The sequence below is a fragment of the Oncorhynchus clarkii genome, chromosome 27 (genome assembly GCF_045791955.1).
Source record: "Oncorhynchus clarkii lewisi isolate Uvic-CL-2024 chromosome 27, UVic_Ocla_1.0, whole genome shotgun sequence".
Lineage (NCBI taxonomy): Eukaryota > Metazoa > Chordata > Actinopteri > Salmoniformes > Salmonidae > Oncorhynchus > Oncorhynchus clarkii.
This window is the reverse complement of record NC_092173.1, coordinates 2,120,088-2,140,454: the sequence shown is the minus strand read 5'-3', so window position 1 is coordinate 2,140,454 and position 20,367 is coordinate 2,120,088. Positions and strand designations below refer to the sequence as shown.

General features: G+C 44.8%; 1 protein-coding gene across 1 annotated transcript; it reads left to right on the top strand.

The window, feature by feature from the left end:
* Window positions 1-1,836: 1,836 nt before the first annotated feature.
* On the top strand, window positions 1,837-6,830 carry LOC139385895 (TSEN34 tRNA splicing endonuclease subunit). Its single transcript, XM_071131188.1, has 4 exons — window positions 1,837-2,382; window positions 2,640-2,778; window positions 2,869-3,153; window positions 3,351-6,830. Exons 1-4 carry the CDS (start codon window positions 2,086-2,088, stop codon window positions 3,551-3,553), a joined length of 924 nt encoding a protein of 307 aa, XP_070987289.1. The 5' UTR covers window positions 1,837-2,085; the 3' UTR covers window positions 3,554-6,830.
* Window positions 6,831-20,367: the final 13,537 nt, after the last annotated feature.

The following is a 20,367-nucleotide window of genomic DNA, read 5'->3' as shown; positions in this document are numbered from 1 at the left end:
CACACCATGACTGACCCACCGCCAAACCGGTCATGCTGGAGGATGTTGCAGGCAGCAGAACGTTCTCCACGGCGTCTCCAGACTCTGTCACGTCTGTCACGTGCTCAGTGTGAACCTGCTTTCATCTGTGAAGAGCACAGGGCACCAGTGGCGAATTTGCCGATATTGGTGTTCTCTGGCAAATGCCAAACGCCCTGCACTGTGTTGGGCTGTAAGCACAACCCCCACATGTGGACGTCAGGCCCTCATACCACCCTCATGGAGTCTGTTTCTGACCGTTTGAGCAGACACATGCACATTTGTGGCCTGCTGGAGGTCATTTTGCAGGGCTCTGGCAGTGCTCCTCCTGCTCCTCCTTGCACAAAGGCTGAGGTAGCGGTCCTGCTGCTGGGTTGTTGCCCTCCTTCGGCCTCCTCCACGTCTCCTGATGTACTGGCCTGTCTCCTGGTAGAGTCTCCATGCTCTGGACACTACGCTGACAGACACAGCAAACCTTCTTGCCACAGCTCGCATTGATCTGCCATCCTGGATGAGCTGCACTACCTGAGCCACTTGTGTAGGTTGTAGACTCCGTCTCATGCTACCACTAGAGTGAAAGCAACGCCAGCATTCAAAAGTGACCAAAACATCAGCCAGGAAGCATAGGAACTGAGAAGTGGTCTGTGGTCACCCCCTGCAGAACCACTCCTTTATTGGGGGTGTCTTGCTAATGGCCTATAATTTCCACCTGTTCCATTTGCACAACAGCATGTGAAATGTATTGTCCATCAGTGTTGCTTCCTAAGTGGACAGTTTGATTTCACAGAAGTGTGATTGACTTGGAGTTACATTGTGTTGTTTAAGTGTTCCCTTTATTTTTTTGAGCAGTGTATATCAGGAGAAGTGCAGTATTATAAGGAGACGTGTATTTGGAATACGGAGGATGAATGGAGGGAAAAAGAGAGGCAGAGGAGGTCTAAGAGAGGGAGAGAAGAAGATGGTTGGTTAAAAATGGCAGAAGAATGGTAGAAAGTGTAAGCAGAGGGAGCAGAAGACAGGAGGAGAAATGGAAGTGAATGAGGGCGAGGTATCGGAGGGGGTAGGTGTGGTGAAGTTCTCGGAGCCCGAGGCTTGCACCGAGGGTCAGGATAGAGATGAGTCTGTGACAGTAGGAGTGAGGTATTGGGAAAAAGTGGGACCCTTGCCTTTTGACTGATCCATTTGTGGTTTCAGGGTGGGTAAAAACAGAGTTGGGTATTGTAACCAGAAGAGGTCTTGTGATAGTTTGTGTTTCTGCTGATCAGAGGGAGAAGGTGCTCGGCGTTAAACAATTGGGGGCAAGAAATTAGAATTGTTTCGCTCTCAATGGGCGCCATTGAAAGGAGTGATTTACATGGGTAGCAGTAAATGTTAAAGTTGACCAACTGAAGGGGATGATTCCTGATGTTGTGATGCTCGTTGTTTATTGTGCGACGCAGACAGGGTGGCGAGAGTGGTGAAACAGAAGAGACATTGTCTGTTATTTTGAGTGAAGAAAGTAGAGGAAGATGGGTCAAGGTGGAGGGATCCTGAGAGGAGTGGTGTGACTAGTAGATCTGTACATCAGAAGAGTTACAGGGTGGGATAAGTGGTGATGTCCTATCCTATCAGGTTGTTGGCATGAGGTAGGTCTAAATAGATGTAAATAGTGGAGTATTTATTTGGTTTGTAAAAAAAATGTGAGTGTAGTGTTAGATGGTAGGGTATTTATTTATTTTACAAGCAAAGTTATAAGAGAGTTGTACTCCAGTCTAGTAGGTGGCGGTAATGCAACATATTGTATGCCAACCGCCGTTAAACCTCATCGAATAAGAAGTTGTTCCCACACAAGGAAGTACCAGAGCTCACCGCACTGGAACTGCACGCTCAATATTTAAGAGATTGTCGTGTCGTTTCTCTCGATATTACTGTTGCAAATAGCTTCTTAAACCCAAGGAATCATTCAATTATTGTGCTTTTCAGCCAATACGCATCATGATAACGCATGTGGACACCACTTTAAGTGCGTGAACATTTAATTCAAAATCGACCTCAAAAGTATCATACGTTTGGGTATGCTACAGTCAGATGGATTCGCCGGAGCAAAAGATAACGAAAACTGTGTCCAGAGTGGACGCGAGTAAAGAAAGCATGGCGAACAGCCGCCAGGTAATCGGAATAAACTTCTGTGGGCCCACGCCTCTAATGTGGCGTGCGGACGATTTGAAATCGGTCCGTGAACTGGGAATCATAGGGACCCTGGTGGGGTCTCTGGCCCGACAACCTAGGCAGAACACCCGGCTGGGAAGACCCCTCGAGCTGCTGCCGGAGGAGGGGCGACTGATGGCGGACATGGGGAGAGCTGCAGTTATTCCTGACTCTACAGTAAATACTTTGTATCACTTGTTCAGTACTTTCAAGTGTAGTGGTGATGCTATAACTATTTGGCTGCAAATACTTTGGCATTACGATTTGTACTGTATAAATAAAGCAATTGGTGGTTGTGATTGTAAAAGACCGATTTAGCCATTTAGTGAGCATAGTATAAAATACATTTATGGCACAGGGGGTAGTGTCTTGCCATATAACTGGGTTGTGGGTTCAAGCCCTAGACACTCAGTTTGGTCAATTGATCCTCACAGAATGAGGATCCCGAGGTGAATCCAGTGCAAGTGGAGCAGTATCATGCAGGACTGGAGAACAGCTTTCAGGAACAGGGGGCCTTGGCCTTGGAGGACAGGAAAACAACATTAATGAGAGTTATGACTGAGAAGCATAACGGTGAGGAGACATCACCACTCACATACAGGCATTTGTGCGAGACAAGTGAATCAAGTGCCCTGGCTCTGACAGCACTATGTTTTCTCTTAGAGAATTCTGGAAGCCAGGAGGATTCGGACGGTGCGGTGAGAGACCGTCTCGAAGCTCTGGCCCACGGCTTCTCATTCCCTCGCACGGCCATGGCAGTACAACTGTGCACAGCCCGAGCAGGACTCTCTCACTGTCCCGAGGTGCGCCGTTTCCTGGCCGCAGACTGGCCCATACCACGGGACGAGAGGTCCGAGACCCGGTTCAGAGTGTTCAGGGACCTGAGACGCCAGGGCTTTTACCTCACCTCGGCCGGGAAGTTTGGGGGAGACTACCTGGTGTACCCAGGTGAGCTCCGTACTTCAATCACATTGATTTATGGTTACATTTGATTGAGCTCAGCTGAGTGCATGATTCCAGTAGTTTCAAAGTGTCTTTTTTTTGTCCAATCTTACCGACTTGGGTAGCCTATCATTCTCTACAAAAGAGAACCTACGGTCATGTCAGTCTTTCTGTTCCTCTCTTCTGTATCCCCTTTCTCTCAGGTGACCCCCTCCGTTTCCACGCCTATTTCATTGTCGTGTGCATCTCCATGGACGAATCGATGCCCCTGTGTGACGTTCTGGCCATTGCTAGGCTAGGGTCCAATGTGAAGAAGACTGTCCTCCTGTGTTCGTTAGGGGGAAGCCAGGAAGATGACGGGGAGGAGGTGGTGTACACATCACTACAGTGGAGTGGAATGGTGTAGGATCACCGTTGGAGACTATGTGGAAGCACGATGGCAACATCTCTCATCTAGCCAGAGGCTACACATCACTACAGTGTAGTGGAATGTTGTAGGCAGCACCACAGAGGACAGATATATGGCGATATCTTTCACCTAGCCGGAAGTTGTCATAATGCTTATATCTTTCAAATTCATTCAACACAACAGGAGTGCCAAGGGTGTAGAGTTTAGGGTTCATTTGTAATTTCAGCCACTGAACAGGGGGTGGAAAGGTTACAGACCGCAGGGGTGTATTCGCTAGGAAGCAAACGGGGTGGAATTTATCTGAATTTGTCCAATAAGAAACTTGTTTTCGTTGCAAAACATTTAGCTAGTGTCTACTAATGAATGCACCCCTGGTGCGTTGCTCTCCAGTCCAATGGGGAGGCTACTATTATTGTACCACAATTAGCAGCAGTACAGTAGGAGTTTGTGAATAAGAGTGTATGATTTTGGTAAGGTAGCTTGGTTTTTATCAAAGATGAAACGTCGATAATACTGCCAACGGTCATGGCTTGGCTTGAGTGGGGTGGGCGTTTCCTTGGAAAAATATTTACTTTGAAGTGTGTGCATTGTGACAATTGTTGAAAATATAATTGAAGACACTTCACTTTTGTGTAAACATTGTTTGAGTGCTGATATGTGTTCAGAAAGACCTGACATCAGAGAGTTACCACCACAGAAGAAAAGGAAAGCACTTGCATTAGGAAATGCAATTGAAAACATTTTGCGGTGGAAAACAAAAATGAGTGTTTCTTCATGAACACTCCAGGTAGTCCCTCCCAGTTTCAGTTCGGTTTACTTTTTGGTTTCAGTTTCAGTTTCAGTTTCAGTTCGGTTTACTGTTGGCTTGTATTCAAAATTGATTAAATAGATTTTTCTCACCCATCTATAAACAATACCCCATAATGACAAAGTGAAAATATGTTTTGGACATTTATTGAAAATAAAATATAGAAATATCTAATTTGCACAAGAATTCACACCTGAGTCAATACATGTTAGAATAACCTTTGGCAGCGATTACAGCTGTGAGTATTTCTGGTTAAGTCTTTGCACAGCTGGATTGTACAAAATTCTTTGAGCTCTGTGAAGGTGGTTGTTGATCATTTTTAGACAGCCACTTTCAAGTCTTGCCATACATTTTCAAGCTGATTTAAGTCAAAACTAACTAGGCCACTCAGGAACATTCCATGTCGCCTTGGTAAACAACTAGTGTTTTTGGCCTTGTTTTAGGTTATTGTCCTGCTGAAAGGTGAATTTGTCTCCTAGTGTCTGATGGAAGGTAGTCTGAATAAGGTTTTCCTCTAGGATTTAGCCTGTGTTTTAGCTCTATTCCATTTTATTTTATCCTAAAAAACTCCCTAGTCCTTGTTGATGACAAGCATACCCATAGCATGATGCAGCTACCACTATGCTTGAAAATATGTGGTACTCAATGATATGTTGGATTTGCCCCAAACATATGATAATTTACATCATTTGTTAGTATTATGGAGTAACTACAACGTTGGTTATCCATCCTCAGTTTTCTGCTATCAGCCATCAGCCACAGCTATCAGCCAACTCTTAAAGCCAACCTTTCTGAAGAAAAGTAATTTCAACAATTTTACTAAGTTACAATTCATACAAGGACATCAGTCAATTGAAATCAATTCATTAGGCCATATTCTATGAATTTCACATGACTGGGCAGGGGCAAAGCCACGGGTGGGTCTGGAAGGGCATAGGTCCACCCACTTAGGAGATAGGCCCAGCCAATCAGAATAAGTTTTCCCCCACAAAAGGGCTTTATTACAGACACAAATACTCCTCAGTTTCATCAGCTGTCTGGGTGGCTGGTCTCAGACGATCCCGCAGGTGAAGAAGCCAGATGTGAGGGTCCTGTGTTGGCGTGGTTACACATAGTCTTGGGTTTTGAGGCCGGGTTGGATTTAATTCAAAATTCTTCAAAACAGCGTTGGAGGTGGCTTATGTTAGTTTAATGTTAATTTCTCTATCTGGCAACAGCTCTGGCGGACATCCCTGCAGTCAGAATGCCAACTGCATGCTTCGGCAAAACTGGAGTAATGCTCGCTAAGAGGGATGTAAAACACATTTCTTGCCAAAATTTGAGAGAACCTTTTGTGCGTATGGAACATTTCTGGGATCTTTTATTTCAGCTCTTTACATGTTGTGTTTATATTTTTGTTCAATACAGATTATTTAGCGCTTAGTTTTTTTTGGCCAATCTCCAACCTTACATGCTTAAGCAGATTTCTGGAAAAATTGGTTTTCGAACAGCTAAATCATTTTTTTTGTGCCAACTGTATTTTGGAAAAATTACAATCTGTTTTTTGGGCCCACCACAGCACAGAGACAGCCTTAGTTAAAGTGGTAAATGATGAGCTCTCTGTCCGTGTACTCTTGGATTTAAGTGCTGCATTCAACAATGTTGACCATGATGTCCTTCTGGACAGACTGGAGAGGTGGGATGGCCTCTCCAGTCCAGTTCTAAATTGGTTTAGGGCCTATTTAACCAGTCAAGAGTTTTTTGTCACTCTTTGTGAACATAACTCAGAGGAAATAAATATCACGTGGCGTTTCACAAGATTCGATTTTGGGTCCAGTACTGTTCAGTTTATATATGTTCCCTCTTGGCAGCGTTATCATAAAGCAGTGTTTCCTCTGACACGTTGGTGCAGCTGGCTTCCGGGCTAAGTGGGCGGGTGTTTAAAAGAGGTAAAATCATAATGTCAGTAATCTTCAGGTCAGAGCTCAGACGGGGAAAAATCGTTTTCAAGGGTCATGCAACACAGGAACTCGGGCCTCTTTCTAGAGCTCTGACTTTCCGACCTGAAGATCACTGACGTCATGATTTGACCTCGTATTTTTCCGAGTTCCCAGTTGTCTTGAATGCACCAACAGTCTCAGAGGAGGGAGGGAGAGCGCAGCAGAGTGTCTGCCTCTCATTGTCCCTCTCCCGGTAAGACTGAACAGAGAGAGTGGACACCTTCTTCCACCTGATGGTGAAACTCAAATCGCAACGCATCTGCATCGGCCTCATGCACAAATTCATGTCTTTCCTATGACCAGAGAAAGTGATATATTCCTTGATATTAAAATAGACATGACGAGCTGCTAATAATAGTAAAAACGCAGAGCTATCGATACACTTGCCTACTCATTCACTGCAGCTGCAGCATGGGAGGAAGTAGTGAGAAGCGTGTTTTGTAAAATAATAAAAACTTTTGACAGTGCTGAATAAAAACTTAAACATGAACTCACTCATAAAAACAGCAGCTCTTTGCTGTATTCTTTGACAGTCTGTCTCTGGTCATGGTTTTAAAAGTGATAACATCTCACGTAGGCTAGTATCAAACTTTGCTGTGGCTGGGGTCGTAAAATCTGTAAGCACAGTGATTTGAGCTATCTGATTGACCAGCAGTAGATACATTTGATTTAGCCACAGATCTTCTGGTCTGTTGGGTAGAGTTCATTTGTCTTTTCAGAATAATGAAATAGTCCAAAAATGCCTACACGGTGCACAGGGCTTCTGAATCAAGTGCACCTACCATGATTTTTGTTGTTCTTGATGTCTTTTGTTGTTTGCATTGTTGTTTTCTGTTTTCCTTTGTCTTTGTCTTTTCTCTTTTGTTCATTTTGTTGGTTGTTGGTGAATTTGGAGATGGGGCTGCGTAGGTGGGGAATGGAATTATTTTATTATGTTTTTTTGTGTGGGGGGTTGGACTGTTGGGGGAGTCTTGGATGGTTGAGGGGCAGCTCCCGTGGAACTGTGGGGGGAACTTGGAGGGCTGGTGGCCTGGCAGTTGGGAGCTTGGGCCGGTGGCTGATAGTTCACTAGTTCGGGTTCCCGTTTTTGACCTTGTGGGAGATCTGTCGACGTGCCCTTGAGCAGGGCGTTGACCCTGGTTGCTTCTGTGGGTTGCTCTGGATGGGAGTTTGTTAGATGACTGAATGTAATGTAAATGTTGAGCGGCTTCACTGCAAGTAGATTGTATGTTTTAATATTCAATAATAAAGAAAGTGCACCTACCAACAGCACAACACAAAAAATAAGAAAACCGTTGGATTTTCAATAGAAATGTTTGGTAATCGAGTAGGAATGCCTTGGGTTGGTGACCACTGCTCTAATTGTTGGTCTCCTGGTGAAATCCCTGAGTGGTTTCCTTCCTCTCTGGCAACTGAGTTAGGAAGGATGCCTGTATCCTTGTCGTGACTGGGTGTATTGATACACTATTCATACACCATTCAAAGTGTAATTAATAATTTCACCATGCTCAAAGGGATATTCTTTGTGAGGCATTGGATAACCTCCCTGGTCTTTGTGGTTGAATCTGTGCTTGAAATTCACTGCTCGACTGAGGGACCTTATAGATAATTGTATGGGTGGGGTACAGAGATGGGGTAGTCGTGCAAAGACTACGGTTTGCAACTGCACATGGGGACAAAGATCATACTTTTTGGAGAAATGCCCTCTGGTCTGATGAAAGAAAAATAGAACTGTTCGGCCACAATGACCATCTTTATGTTTGGAGGAAAATGGGGGAGGCTTGCAAGGCGAAGAACACCATCCCAACCGTGAAGTACTGGGGTGGCAGCATCATGTTGTGGGGGTGCTTTGCTGCAGGAGGGACTGGTGCACTTCACAAAATAGATGGCATCATGAAGGACGAGAATTATGTGCATATATTGAAGCAACATCTCAAGACATCAGTTAAAACTTGGTTGCAAATGGGTCTTCCAAATGGACAATGAACCCAAGCATACTTCCAAAGTAATCAGCAGCTTCTAAAGCCGTGACCTCATTTTATGGAATTTACCAAGCTGTTTAAAGGCACAGTCAACTTAGTGTATGTTAATTTCTGACCAACTGGAATTGTGACACAGGGAATTATAAGTGAAATAATCTATCTGTAAACAATTACTGTAAAAATGACTCGTGTCATGCACAAAGTAGATGTCCTAACCGACTTGCCAAAACCATAGTTTGTGGAGTGTTTGAAAGACGGGTTTTAATGACTTCAACCTAAGTGTCTGTAAACTTCCGACTTCAACTGTAAATATTAGGATGAGCAATGTCATAGTGGCACTGACTAAAATACAGTAGAATAGAATACAGTATATACATATGAAATTAGTAAAGCAGTATGTAACATGTCTATATAGGGCAGCAGCCTCTAAGGTGCAGGGATGAGTAACCGGGTGGTAGCCAGCTAGTGATGGCTATTTAACAGTCTGATGGCCTTGTTTTTCTGTCTCGGTCCCATCTTTAATGCACCTGTACTGACCTTGCCTTCTGGATGGTAGCGGGGTGAACAGGCCGTGGCTCGGGTGCTTGATGTCCTTGATGGTATTTTTGGCCTTCCTGTGACATCGGGTGCTGTAGGTGTCCTGGAGGAAAGGCAGTGTGCCCCTGGTGATGTGTTGGGCAGACCGCACCACTCTCTGGAGAGCCCTGCGGGCAGTGAAGTTTCCATGCCAGGTGATGATACATCCTGACAGGATGCTCTAAATTGTGCATCTATAAAAGTTTGTGAGTGTCTTAGGGGCCAATCCAAATTTCTTCAGCCTCCTGAGGTTGTTTAAATGCCTTACTCTTGTTGGCCGAGGAGAACAAATTACCACAGTCTTTGGGAGCGGGCCGCGTCAGTGGCACTGTGTTATCCTCAAAGCAGACGAAGGTGTTTAGCTTGTCCGGGAGCGAGACGTCGGTGTCCGCGACGTGGCATGTTTTCCCTTTGTAGTCCGTGATTGTCTGGCTCATGTCTGATTGTCTGTAGACCCCACCCCCCCACATACATCTCATGTCTGAGCCGTTGAATAGCGTCTCCACTTTGTCTCTGTACTGGCGTTTTGCCTGTTTGATTGCGTTACGGAGGGAATAACTACACTGTTTGTATTCGGCCATATTCCCAGTCACCTCGCCATGGTTAAATGCGGTGGTTCGTGCTTTCAGTTTTGCGCGAATGCTGCCATCTATCCAGGGTTTCTGATTTGGGTAGGTTTTAAGAGTCACAGTGGGAATTACATCCACTATACACTTCCTGATGAATTCAGTCACTGTGTCAATGTATATGTCAATGTTATTCTCAGAGGCTACCAGGAACATGTCCCAGTCCACGTGATCAAAACAATCTTGAAGCATGGATTCCGACTGGTCAGACCAGTGTTGAATAGACCTTTGCACGGGTACTTCCTGTTTGAGTTTCTGCCTATAGGAAGGGATGAGAAAAATGCAGTAATCTGTTTTGCCGACTGGAGGGCGCGGAAGGGCCCTTCCGCGCTTTTGTTACTTCTAAGTTAGACTACTGCAATGCTCTACTTTCCGGCTACCTGGATAAAGCACTAAATAAACTTCAGTTAGTGCTAAATACGGCTGCTAGAATCCTGACTAGAACCAAAAAATGATCATATTACTCCAGTGCTAGCCTCCCTACACTGGCTTCCTGTCAAGGCAAGGGCTGATTTCAAGGTTTTACTGCTAACCTACAAAGCATTACATGGGCTTGCTCCTACCTATCTCTCTGATTTGGTCCTGCCGTACATACCTACACGTACGCTACGGTCACAAGACGCAGTCCTCCTAATTGTCCCCAGAATTTCTAAGCAAACAGCTGGAGGCAGGGCTTTCTCCTAATAGAGCTCAATTTTTATGGAATGGTCTGCCTACCCATGTGAGAAAATGCAAACCCGGTCTCAACATTTAAGTCTTTACTGAAGACTCATCTCTTCAGTGGGTCATATGATTGAGTGTAGTCTGGCCCAGGAGTGTGAAGGTGAACGGAAAGGCTCTGGAGCAACGAACCGCCCTTGCTGTCTCTGCCTGGCCGGTTCCCCTCTTTCCACTGGGATTCTCTGCCTCCAACCCTGTGACAGGGGCTGAGTCACTGGCTTACTGGTGCTCTTTCATGCCGTCCCTAGGAGGGGTGCGTCACTTGAGTGGGTTGAGTCACTGATGTGATCTTCCTGTCTGGGTTGGCGCCTCCCCCTTGGGTTGTGCCGTGGCGGAGATCTTTGTGGGCTATACTCGGCCTTGTCTCAGGATGGTAAGTTGGTGGTTGAAGATATCCCTCTAGTGGTGTGGGGGCTGTGCTTTGGCAAAGTGGGTGGAGTTATATCCTTCCTGTTTGGCCCTGTCCGGGGGTATCATCGGACAGGGCATTTGTAACTTGTTAGCAAATGTGTAACATCAGCAACTATAAATGATTTTACTAGCTAGCCAGGTAATATAATTGACGAGGGTTATGATTATGACTGTGGATGCATTTCAATCTCACAAAATTATAGGCATGACACAAGATAGGACTCCAAACAGATAACAATTAGTGAAAGATCAGATTTGGGCTGCCTGTGTAAACGCAGCCATAGCCATTTATCTGGCTTCGATACCTGGCTTTGATACCTCCATGAGGCCTTCAGTAAGAAGCAATTCCCCACCCTCCCTCCTCATCGTCGATACAACTGTGCCATAGAACTCCTACCCGGCTCCACCCTTTCCCTGGGCCGTCTGTACTCTCTCTCAACCCCTGAAGCAGCAGTCATGAACAATTACATCTGTTCGTCTTTGTATACCTCAACGAAATCCTGATCTACTCCAAGACCCTTCCCGGAACACATCCTGCACGTCCACCAAGTCCTGAGATTCCTCCTGCAGAGTCAATTATACATCAAGATAGAGTAGTGTGAGTTCCATGTGTCTCAAGTTTCTTTCCTTGGCCACATTATCGCTGGCATCCAAATGGACCCCGTAAAGGTGGGAGCAGTCACCGACTGGCCCCGTCCAGCAGAGCCTATGGTTTGCCAATTTTTACATGCAACTTTTTTCCTTTTAAATGCAACTTTAGTGCGATGGCAGCGCCTCTCATAGCCCTAACCTGCAAGTCCCAGAACCATTTTTGCTGGACCCCCAAGGCAGACAGGGAATTCAGGGAGCTCAAGGGACGTTTCACCTCCGGACCCATCCTCATTCATCCTGATCCTACCCATGCCTTCATGGTAGAGGTGGTCGCCTTGGACACCGGAGCAGGGACGGTCCTTTCACTGCACCCATGTGCCTTTCTATCCAAGCAGTTCTCACCAGCGGAACACAACTATGATGTAGGTAAACGGGAGCTTTTGGCAGTTAAGTGGGTCCTTGAGGGGTGGAGACACTGGTTGGAGGGGGCACTTCATCCTTTCATGATCTGGACGGACCATAAGAACTTGGTCTCCATTCAAGATGCCAAAAGATTGAACGATCGCCAGGCTAGGTGGGCTCTGTTCTTTAACAGGTTCAACTTCACACTAGCCTATCGCCCGGGATCCAAGAATCAGAAAGCAGACTCCCTGTCTCGCCAACACGATGTCTCTAACGAGGAGAGGGACTCCGAGCCCATCATCCCAAGCTCCCGCATTGTGGGTCCCGTGATTGGGGAGTATTGAGACCACCGTCCAACCAGCCCAGACCCGAGAACCTGATCCCGATGGCGGTCCCACTAACAGACTTTATGTTCCGCAATCAGCCCGTTCCTGAGTACTACAATGGGGATACTCCACTAAATTAACTGGGCATCCAAGGCTTAATTGGACACTGGAGTTCCTGATGTGGAAATTCTGGTGACCCAACATGATTGAGGATGTGAGATCCTTCATTCCTTCTGCTCCATCTGTGCCCAAAGCAAGTCCTCACGACAGTGACCAGCTGGATTGCTCCAACCTCTGTCCCACCTGCCCATAGACTATCACAGGGTTACCCCTATCCCAAGGGCTAACCACTATCCTGGTGGTCGTCGATTGGTTTTCCAAGGCATCTCATTCCATCGCCTTAGTCTTTCGACTACACAGACTTCCCCAGGACATTGCCTTGGGTCGTGGGCCCCAGTTCGTCGCACGGTATTGGAAAGCCTTCTGCTCCCAGTTGGGGGCGTCGGTGAGTCTCTCCTCGGGGTTCCACTCCTAGTTGATTGAGCAAATGGAGCGGGCTAACCAGGAGTTGGAGAAGTTCCTCTGCTGTTTCGTCTCCACCCAGGCAGCAACTGGAGAAAGTTCCTCGTCTGGGCAGAGTTTGCTCACAACACTCTGTCGAACTCTTCCACTGGACTGTCGCCGTTTAAGTGTCAGTTCGTGTTCCCATCAACCTATCGTCTCCAGCTTCCCAGGTCTATGAGAGTCTGTTCATCATTCCATGTCTCCCATCTCAAGCTGGTAAGGACCAGTCCCTTCTCTCCCCCACACCTGCCCCTCCACCCCCTTGACTTGTTGATGGTCGTCTGGCCTACACTGTCCGGCGTCTGTTGGAGGTTCATTGGGTGTGAGGCACCCAGAAATACCTGGTGGACTGGGAGGGCTAGGACATCCTGAATCTGGGACTTGTTCGGGACTTCAACCAACTGCGTGGTGGTCGCCCTAGCTCCGCAGCTTGAATCGCTCCTGGTTCCACCTGTCACCAGAGGGAGGCAGAGACTGTCCTAGAAACACTAACTACACTCAGGTGTGTCCTATTTACTTATGATTTCCCTGTTAAAAGAGGTGTGTTTTCTGTTGTCCTTTGCAGATGCTTGAATTGTTAACCGTGTGCATTCGTTTCCTGAGTGAGTTTTCGAGACTTAGTGTTTGTTGTTTTCAAGTGTTACTGTGATCCTGCGACTATCGTTTTTCAGTAAAGTATTATATTTATACTTAACCACTGATTCCTTGTCTGTTCTCTTCTCAGGACCTGGGTCCAACCTCACCACATCACAATACTCAGCTGGTCCCTCCCTGGAATTTGGTGTTAAACGTCTACAACAAGCTTTCTCTGCCCTTAACCTCGTTCTGAACACCTCCAAAACAAAGGTCGAGTGGTTCGGTAAGAAGAATGCCCCTCTTCCCACAGGTGTTATTACTACCTCTGAGGGTAGTAATAACATCTGAGGTACTCACCACATACAAGTACTTGGGAGTATGGCTTGACGGTACACTGTTCTTCGCTCAGCACATATCCAAGCTGCAGGCTAAGGTTAAAGCTAGACTTGGTTTCCTCTATCGTAATCGCTCCTTTTTCACCCCGGCTACCAAGCTAACCCTGATTCAGATGACCATCCTACCCATGCTAGATTATGGAGACGTAATAGATCAGCAGGTAAGGCTGCTCTCGTGCGGCTAGATGTTCTTTACCATTCGGCCATCAGATTTACCACCAATGGTCCTTGTAAGACACATCACTGCACTCTATACTCCTCTGTAAACTGGTCATCTCTGTACGCCCACTGGTTGATGCTTATTTATAAAACCCTCTTGGGACTCACTCCCCCCTATCTGAGATACCTACTGCAGGACTCATACTCCACATACAACACCCGTTCTGATAGTCACATTCTGTTAACCTCTTGGAACCACCCATCGTTTACCTTTGATGATCTTCGGATGTTTTCACTCACAAGACTCCCAGTTAGACAGCAAATGTTTCTTTTGTTCCATAAATATATTATTTATATCAAAATACCTCCATTAGTTTGATGCGTTATGCCTAGGAATCCACCGGAAATAGCGGTCACGACAACGCAGACAAAAATTCCAAATTATATCCATAATATCGACAGAAACATGGCAAACGTTTTTTATAATCAATCCTCAGGGTGTTTTTCAAATATCTATTCGATAATATATCAACCGGGACAGTTGGCTTTTCACTAGGACCGGGAGGAAAAATGGCTACCTCTCTGTTTTGCGCAAAAATCACACTGAGAGCCAACAACTGACCACTTACGCAATGTGGACGTTTACGCTCATTCTTCAAAATAAAGGCCTGAAACTACGTCTAAAGGCTGTAGACACCTTAAGGAAGCCACAGAAAAAGGAATCTGGTTGATATCCCTTTCAATGGTAAATAGGGATGCATAGGAACACAGAGCTTCCAAATAAGAGTCACTTCCTGATTGGATTTTTCTCAGGCTTTCGCCTGCAGCATCAGTTCTGTTATACTCACAAACAATATTTTTACAGTTTTGGAAACTTTAGAGTGTTTCATATCCTAAGCTGTCAATTATATGCATATTCTAGCATCTGGTCCTGAGAAATAGGCTGTTTACTTTGGGAACGTTATTTTTCCAAAAATAAAAATAGTGCCCCCTAGCTTCAAGAGGTTGAAGTTCTCCAAAGCACACACATCCCTGAGTCGCTACTCTTTTCAGTTCTCTGCAGCTAGCAACTGGAACGAGCTGCAAAAAAACACTCAAACTGGACACTTCATTCAATGACTCAATGATGGACACTCTTACTGACACTTGTGGCTGCTTCATGTGATGTATTGTTGTCTCTACCTTGCCCTTTGTGCTGTTGTCTGTGGACAATAATGCTTGTACCATGTTTTGTGCTGTTATCATTTTGTGCTGCTGCCATGTTGTGTTGCTACCGTGTTGTCATGTGTTGCTACTAAGTTGTGTTGTCATGTTGTCATGTGTTGCTGCCATGCTGTGTGTTTGTCTTAGGTCTCTCTTTATGTAGTGTTGTGGTGTCTCTCTTGTCATGATGTATGTTTTGTCCCATATTTTCTTTTTCAATCCCAGCCGCCGTCCCCTCAGGAGCCCTTTTCCGTTTTGGTAGGCAATCATAGTAAATAAGAATTTGTTCTTAACTGACTTGCCTAGTTAAGGAAAATAGAAGCTATTTTTAAGTCTCTCGGTCTCAGCTTTGGTGCACCTATACTGACCTTGCCTTCTGGATGGTAGCAGGGTGAACAGGTCGTGGCTCGGGTAGTTGATGTCCTTGATGATCTTTTTGGCCTTGCTTTGACATCGGGTGCTGTAGGTGTCCTGGAGGGCAGGCAGTGTGCCCCCGGTGATATGTTGGGCAGACCTCACCACCCTCTGGAGAACCCTGTGGTTGCAGACGGTGTGGTTGCCGTACCAGGCGGTGATACAGCCTGATAGGAGGCTCTGAATGGTGCATCTGTAAAAGTTTGTGAGGGTCTAAGGGGGCAAGCCGAATTTCTTCAGCCTCCTGAGGTTGGAGAGGCGCTGTTGCACCTTCTTCACCACACTGTCTGTGTGGTTGGACCATTTCAGATTGTCAGTGATGTGTACAGAACGGAAGTTGATGCTTTTCACCTTCTCCACTGTGGCCCCATCGATGTGGATGGGGGCGTGCTCCCTCTTGAAGTCAACAATCTGCTCCTTTGTTTTGTTGAGGGAAAGATTATTTTCCTGGCACCACTCTGCCAGGGCCCTCATCTCCTCACTGTAGGTAATCAGGCCTACCACTGTTGTGTCATCTGCAAACTTGATGATTGAGTTGGAGACGTGCAGGGCCACGCAGTCATGGGTGAACAGGGAGTAAACAGGGAGTGCAGGAGGGGGCTGAGTAAGCACCCTTGTGGGATGAGCGTAGTGTAGGTGTTGTTGCCTACCTTCCCCACATGAAGGCGGCCCGAAGTCCAGGACCCAGGTGCACAGGGCGGGGTTCATACCCAGGGCCCCGGACTTAATGATGAGCTTGAAGGGTACTATGGTGTTGAAGACTGAGCTGTAGTCAATGAAAAGGCATTCTTACATAGGTTTTCCTCTTGTCCAGGTGGGATAGGGCAGTGTGCAGCTCGATGGCGATTGCATTGTCCGTGGATCTATTGGAGCGGTATGCAAATTGAAGTGGGTCTAGGGAGTCGGGAAATGTGGAGGTGACATACTCCTTAACTAGCCTCTCAAAGCACTTCATGATGACAGAAGTGAGTGATATGGGGTGAAAGTAATTTAGTTCTGTTACCTTCGTTTTCTTGAGTATCTTAATGTAATAAACTGTAACAGTTTTCCATTAAAATGTAAAAAAGCAAGACTGTCTGGGAGTGGTCTGAGAGGGGAGGGAAAACTGAAAACTAGCTGTTATTGGCAGAGAGGTTTGAAACTCTTATTGTTCTAATTTGCCTCCGACCCTCCGTTGATCAATATTAACACATTTATCACCACGCAAGACAAAACTCTCGCACATGCAAACCTGCTGATTAGAAGGTCCTGTGTCAAGAAATAAATTGGATCAACAACAAAAAAATCACACTTTTACAGTGCTAGTTTTATCAGCTGTTGGACAAGCTCAATGTTCTGGTACAATACAACCAACGTTAACTCCAGTTGCAAAGCAGAATAGATAGAATTTGGTCTCTAATTTGGTGGATTTAATTTGTCATGCCATCATCGTAACTATCTCCTTTTCATCTTGCACAGTACACAGAACAGTAGGCTACTGTAGCCATAGGTTAGGCCAGTTGGACAGTCTACTGATGTTTACAGTGTTTATACCTTTCACCTTTCATTTGTATTTATTTAACTGGGCAAGTCAGTTAAGAGCAAATTCTTATTTACAATGACGGCCTATCCCGGCCAAACCCTAACCCAGATGACGCTGGACCAATTGTGCACCGCCCTATGGGACTCCCAATCACGGTCGGTTGTGACACAGCCTGGAAACAAACCTGGGTCTGTAGTGATGCCTCTAGCACTGAGATACAGTGCCTTAGACCGCTGCACCACTCGGGAGCCCACTTATTAAGCTCACATTATTCCATTATAACCAGGAATGGTTGAGAACCACACTTGTGTGACAATTTAAATTTTGTCTCCCCAAGTTAATGCCTTCAGGCTTTAGCTCAGTGGGCTAATACACTCTAGTGGAGTGCAGAGTAGACCCGAGGGGTATAAGACAAAACAGGATCAATGAGTTAGCCAACCATCTTTGGTAAACCACCAGAAATAACAATTTATTTTCGGGTTCAATAAGAAAGCTAGACTTTGGTTGATGAGTCAATTAGACCATGTCAATTTCAAGCTCACTATTTCAGAATATTTAGGCAAGTTTTCTGGTTGAGTCATTAATCCTGCTTTGTAGTATGCCCCTCTGGGGTCAACACTTGTTGATCACACCATTATCACTATCAGGAATCATTCATTGCTGTTATTGTTGCAATTCCACTGTACCTCAAAATACTAACAGAAGAACAAATGCAAAACACAAATGCATTGAACATTCATTCTGTTCATCCTCCTCATCAGGGATGAGGCCAGCCGAGGTTGCCATTTGGTTGTATCGTCAGGGAGGTCTGGGTGGCCGGTGAGGGCGAGAGATGCTCTTTGATGCAGATCTTGGCACCGGGTACTATAATGGACGGGCCACTCATCGTTGGTAAAAGATCGGAACTCCCAAATTTGCTACTGATTTGGCTGACAGCCATGAATATCTAAGATGTAAAATTTCAACAGTCAGGAGACTACTGATATCACCTACTCAGCTGCACGATTCCTTATTAAAATCACCAAGGACATAAAAATTATTTTGCAATAGCGTCTAATTTCGTCATCTCTCATGATTATGGTGGACACATTTAATTCCCAATTACTAATTGCTCTTCTGACCAGTTAGATCAAACCTGAAAAACATCTGGTGTCAAAAAATCTGATTTGATTGGTCAAAAGACCAATTAGCGGACAAAAAATATTTGAATTAGGCTGCCTGTGTAAACATAACCCACGGCGCGAGGATTACACAAGAATGTAGGCCTATAGTTTGTGTGTCCAGCCCCTGCCCATAAACTACACTACTCCTGCCCCCTCCAGTTACAGCAGCCTATGGATACAGTAGCATATGAATACAGTACCAAATGTGGTGTAGACTCTATAGGACGAGTTCAGTTCAGTTCTACTCCAGGTGGTAATTGTAAGGTTGCCCCAACAGTAAGTTTAAAGAACATTTGTGGCAAAACCTAAATGTCCTGTTGTTTGTTTTATATAGTAGATAGGCAGCTCACATCACGCCAGATCTCTCTAGTCATCCCTGGGATTCTAACCGGCAACCTAAGGTTACTGGTCCGCCTCTCTAACCTCAAGGCTACCCTCCGCCATAAAATGTCATCTTGTTTACTTGTTTATTGATTGATTCATAGCTAATGAAAACAACACTTATACCTTATTGTGTTTGTGTAATGAAATGTAATGTAAAATTGCAAAGTAAGGGATCATTTTGTTTCAATATTTTGTTGCCTGGTTATAGACCTATTGTCATACAGAGTAACAGCATTGCAAATATGGTCAGTTTCACTGTCTGACAAGACTGGATAAGGGGAACATAGTACACATACAGTATACCCTACAACCACATCTAATTTTTTTAATATAACTTTAACATACAGTGCCTTCGGAAAGTATTCAGACCCCTTGACTTTTTCCAACTTTTGTTACAGTACACCATTATTCTAAAATTGATTTTTTTTTAAAATCCTCAGCAATCTACAGACAATACACCACATAATGACAAAGTGAAAACAGGTTTTTAGACATTTTACCAAATGTATTACAAATATTAAACCCTTTGCTATGAGACTTGAAATTGATCGTCCTTGAGATGTTTCTACAACTTGATTGGAGTACACAGTTAAATAAAGGTTAAATAGAAGAGAAAAATAAATAAAAAAATAGGTAAATTAAATTGATTAGACAATTTTTATAGACACAACTGTCTATAAAAAGGTCCCACAGTTGACAGTGCATGTCACAGCAAAATCCATGAGGTCGAAAGAATTGTCCGTAGAGCTCCGAGACAGGATTGTGTCGAGGCCCAGATCTGGGGAAGGGTACCAAAAACATTATGCAGCATTGAAGGTCCCCAAGAACACAGTGTCCATTCTTAAATGGAATAAGTTAGGAACCACCAAGACTCTTTCTAGAGATGGCCACCCGGCCAAACTGGACAATTGGGGAGAAGGGCCTTGTTCAAGGAGGTGAACAAGAACCCAATGGTCACTCTTACAGAGATCTAGAGTTCCTCTGTGGAGATGGGAGGAAACCTGGCCCCATCTCTACGGTGAAGCATGGTGGTGAAGCATGTCCTTGAGTGGCCCAGCCAGAGCCTGGACTTGACCTGAAAATAGCTGTGCAGCAACACTCCCCATCCAACCTGACAGAGCTTGAGAACAGAGACAGAGAACAATGGGAGAAACTCTGCGAATACAGGTGTGCCAAGCTTGTAGTGCCATACCCAAGAAGCCTCAAGGTTGTAATCGCAGCCAAAGGTGCTTCAACAAAGTACTGAGTAAAGGGTCTGAATACTTATGTAAATGTATATTTCAGTTCTTTATTTTATTTTTATTTGCAAAAATAAAAAAATAAAACATTTTTTTCTTTGTCATTATGGGGTATTGTGTGTAGATGAGGAAAAAAACACTCAATTTTAGGGTAAGCCTGTAACGTAACAAATTATGGAAAAGGTCAAGGGGTTTGAATACTTTCCGAAGGCACTGTAAAATCCCTATAGATTACAATGACCGCAAAACCAAGTTTCATATATGCCTGGAAAAGGTTTGGGGCTATAATAGGCATATATATATTTTTTAAAATCACAATTTTCAAATAAGCCTACTAACCCAAGTTTTCTTATCAAAATATTAGGCTAACGATGACACCAAGAAAATACAGCCAAAACTGACAAATGTAGGCTGCGCCACAAATACTAGAAATAGTTATGCTGTATTGAAAAGACATGTAAATATACTCACTCAATTAAACAGCTTCTCAAACTGTCAATAAATGTAATTCTGCAGGTATTGTTTTTTGAATAACGTGGGTATCCTATGATGGCTCAACAACATTAAAGTATAGGCCTATTTTACAGAACATCTTATAAAAAAGTACAATAGAATGCCTGACAAATATTACACAGTAAGAAATTCTTTACATTGACCTCTTATCTTTCTTTGACCGGGATCCGATCGCGTTTTATCGATAATGCTCCATTTAAAGGTCGTTTCCGATTGAGCTGACATACTGTATATGCAGTGTTTACTGTGAACGCAGGAA

Excerpts from the sequence above, each read along its gene's own strand:
- LOC139385895 (XM_071131188.1), top strand. The coding sequence starts at position 2,086 with ATGGATTCGCCGGAGCAAAAGATAACGAAAACTGTGTCCAGAGTGGAC. Across the intron at positions 2,383-2,639 it reads CAGTTATTCCTGACTCTACA|AATGAGGATCCCGAGGTGAA; the intron begins GTAAATACTTTG and ends TGATCCTCACAG. Across the intron at positions 3,154-3,350 it reads AGACTACCTGGTGTACCCAG|GTGACCCCCTCCGTTTCCAC; the intron begins GTGAGCTCCGTA and ends CCTTTCTCTCAG.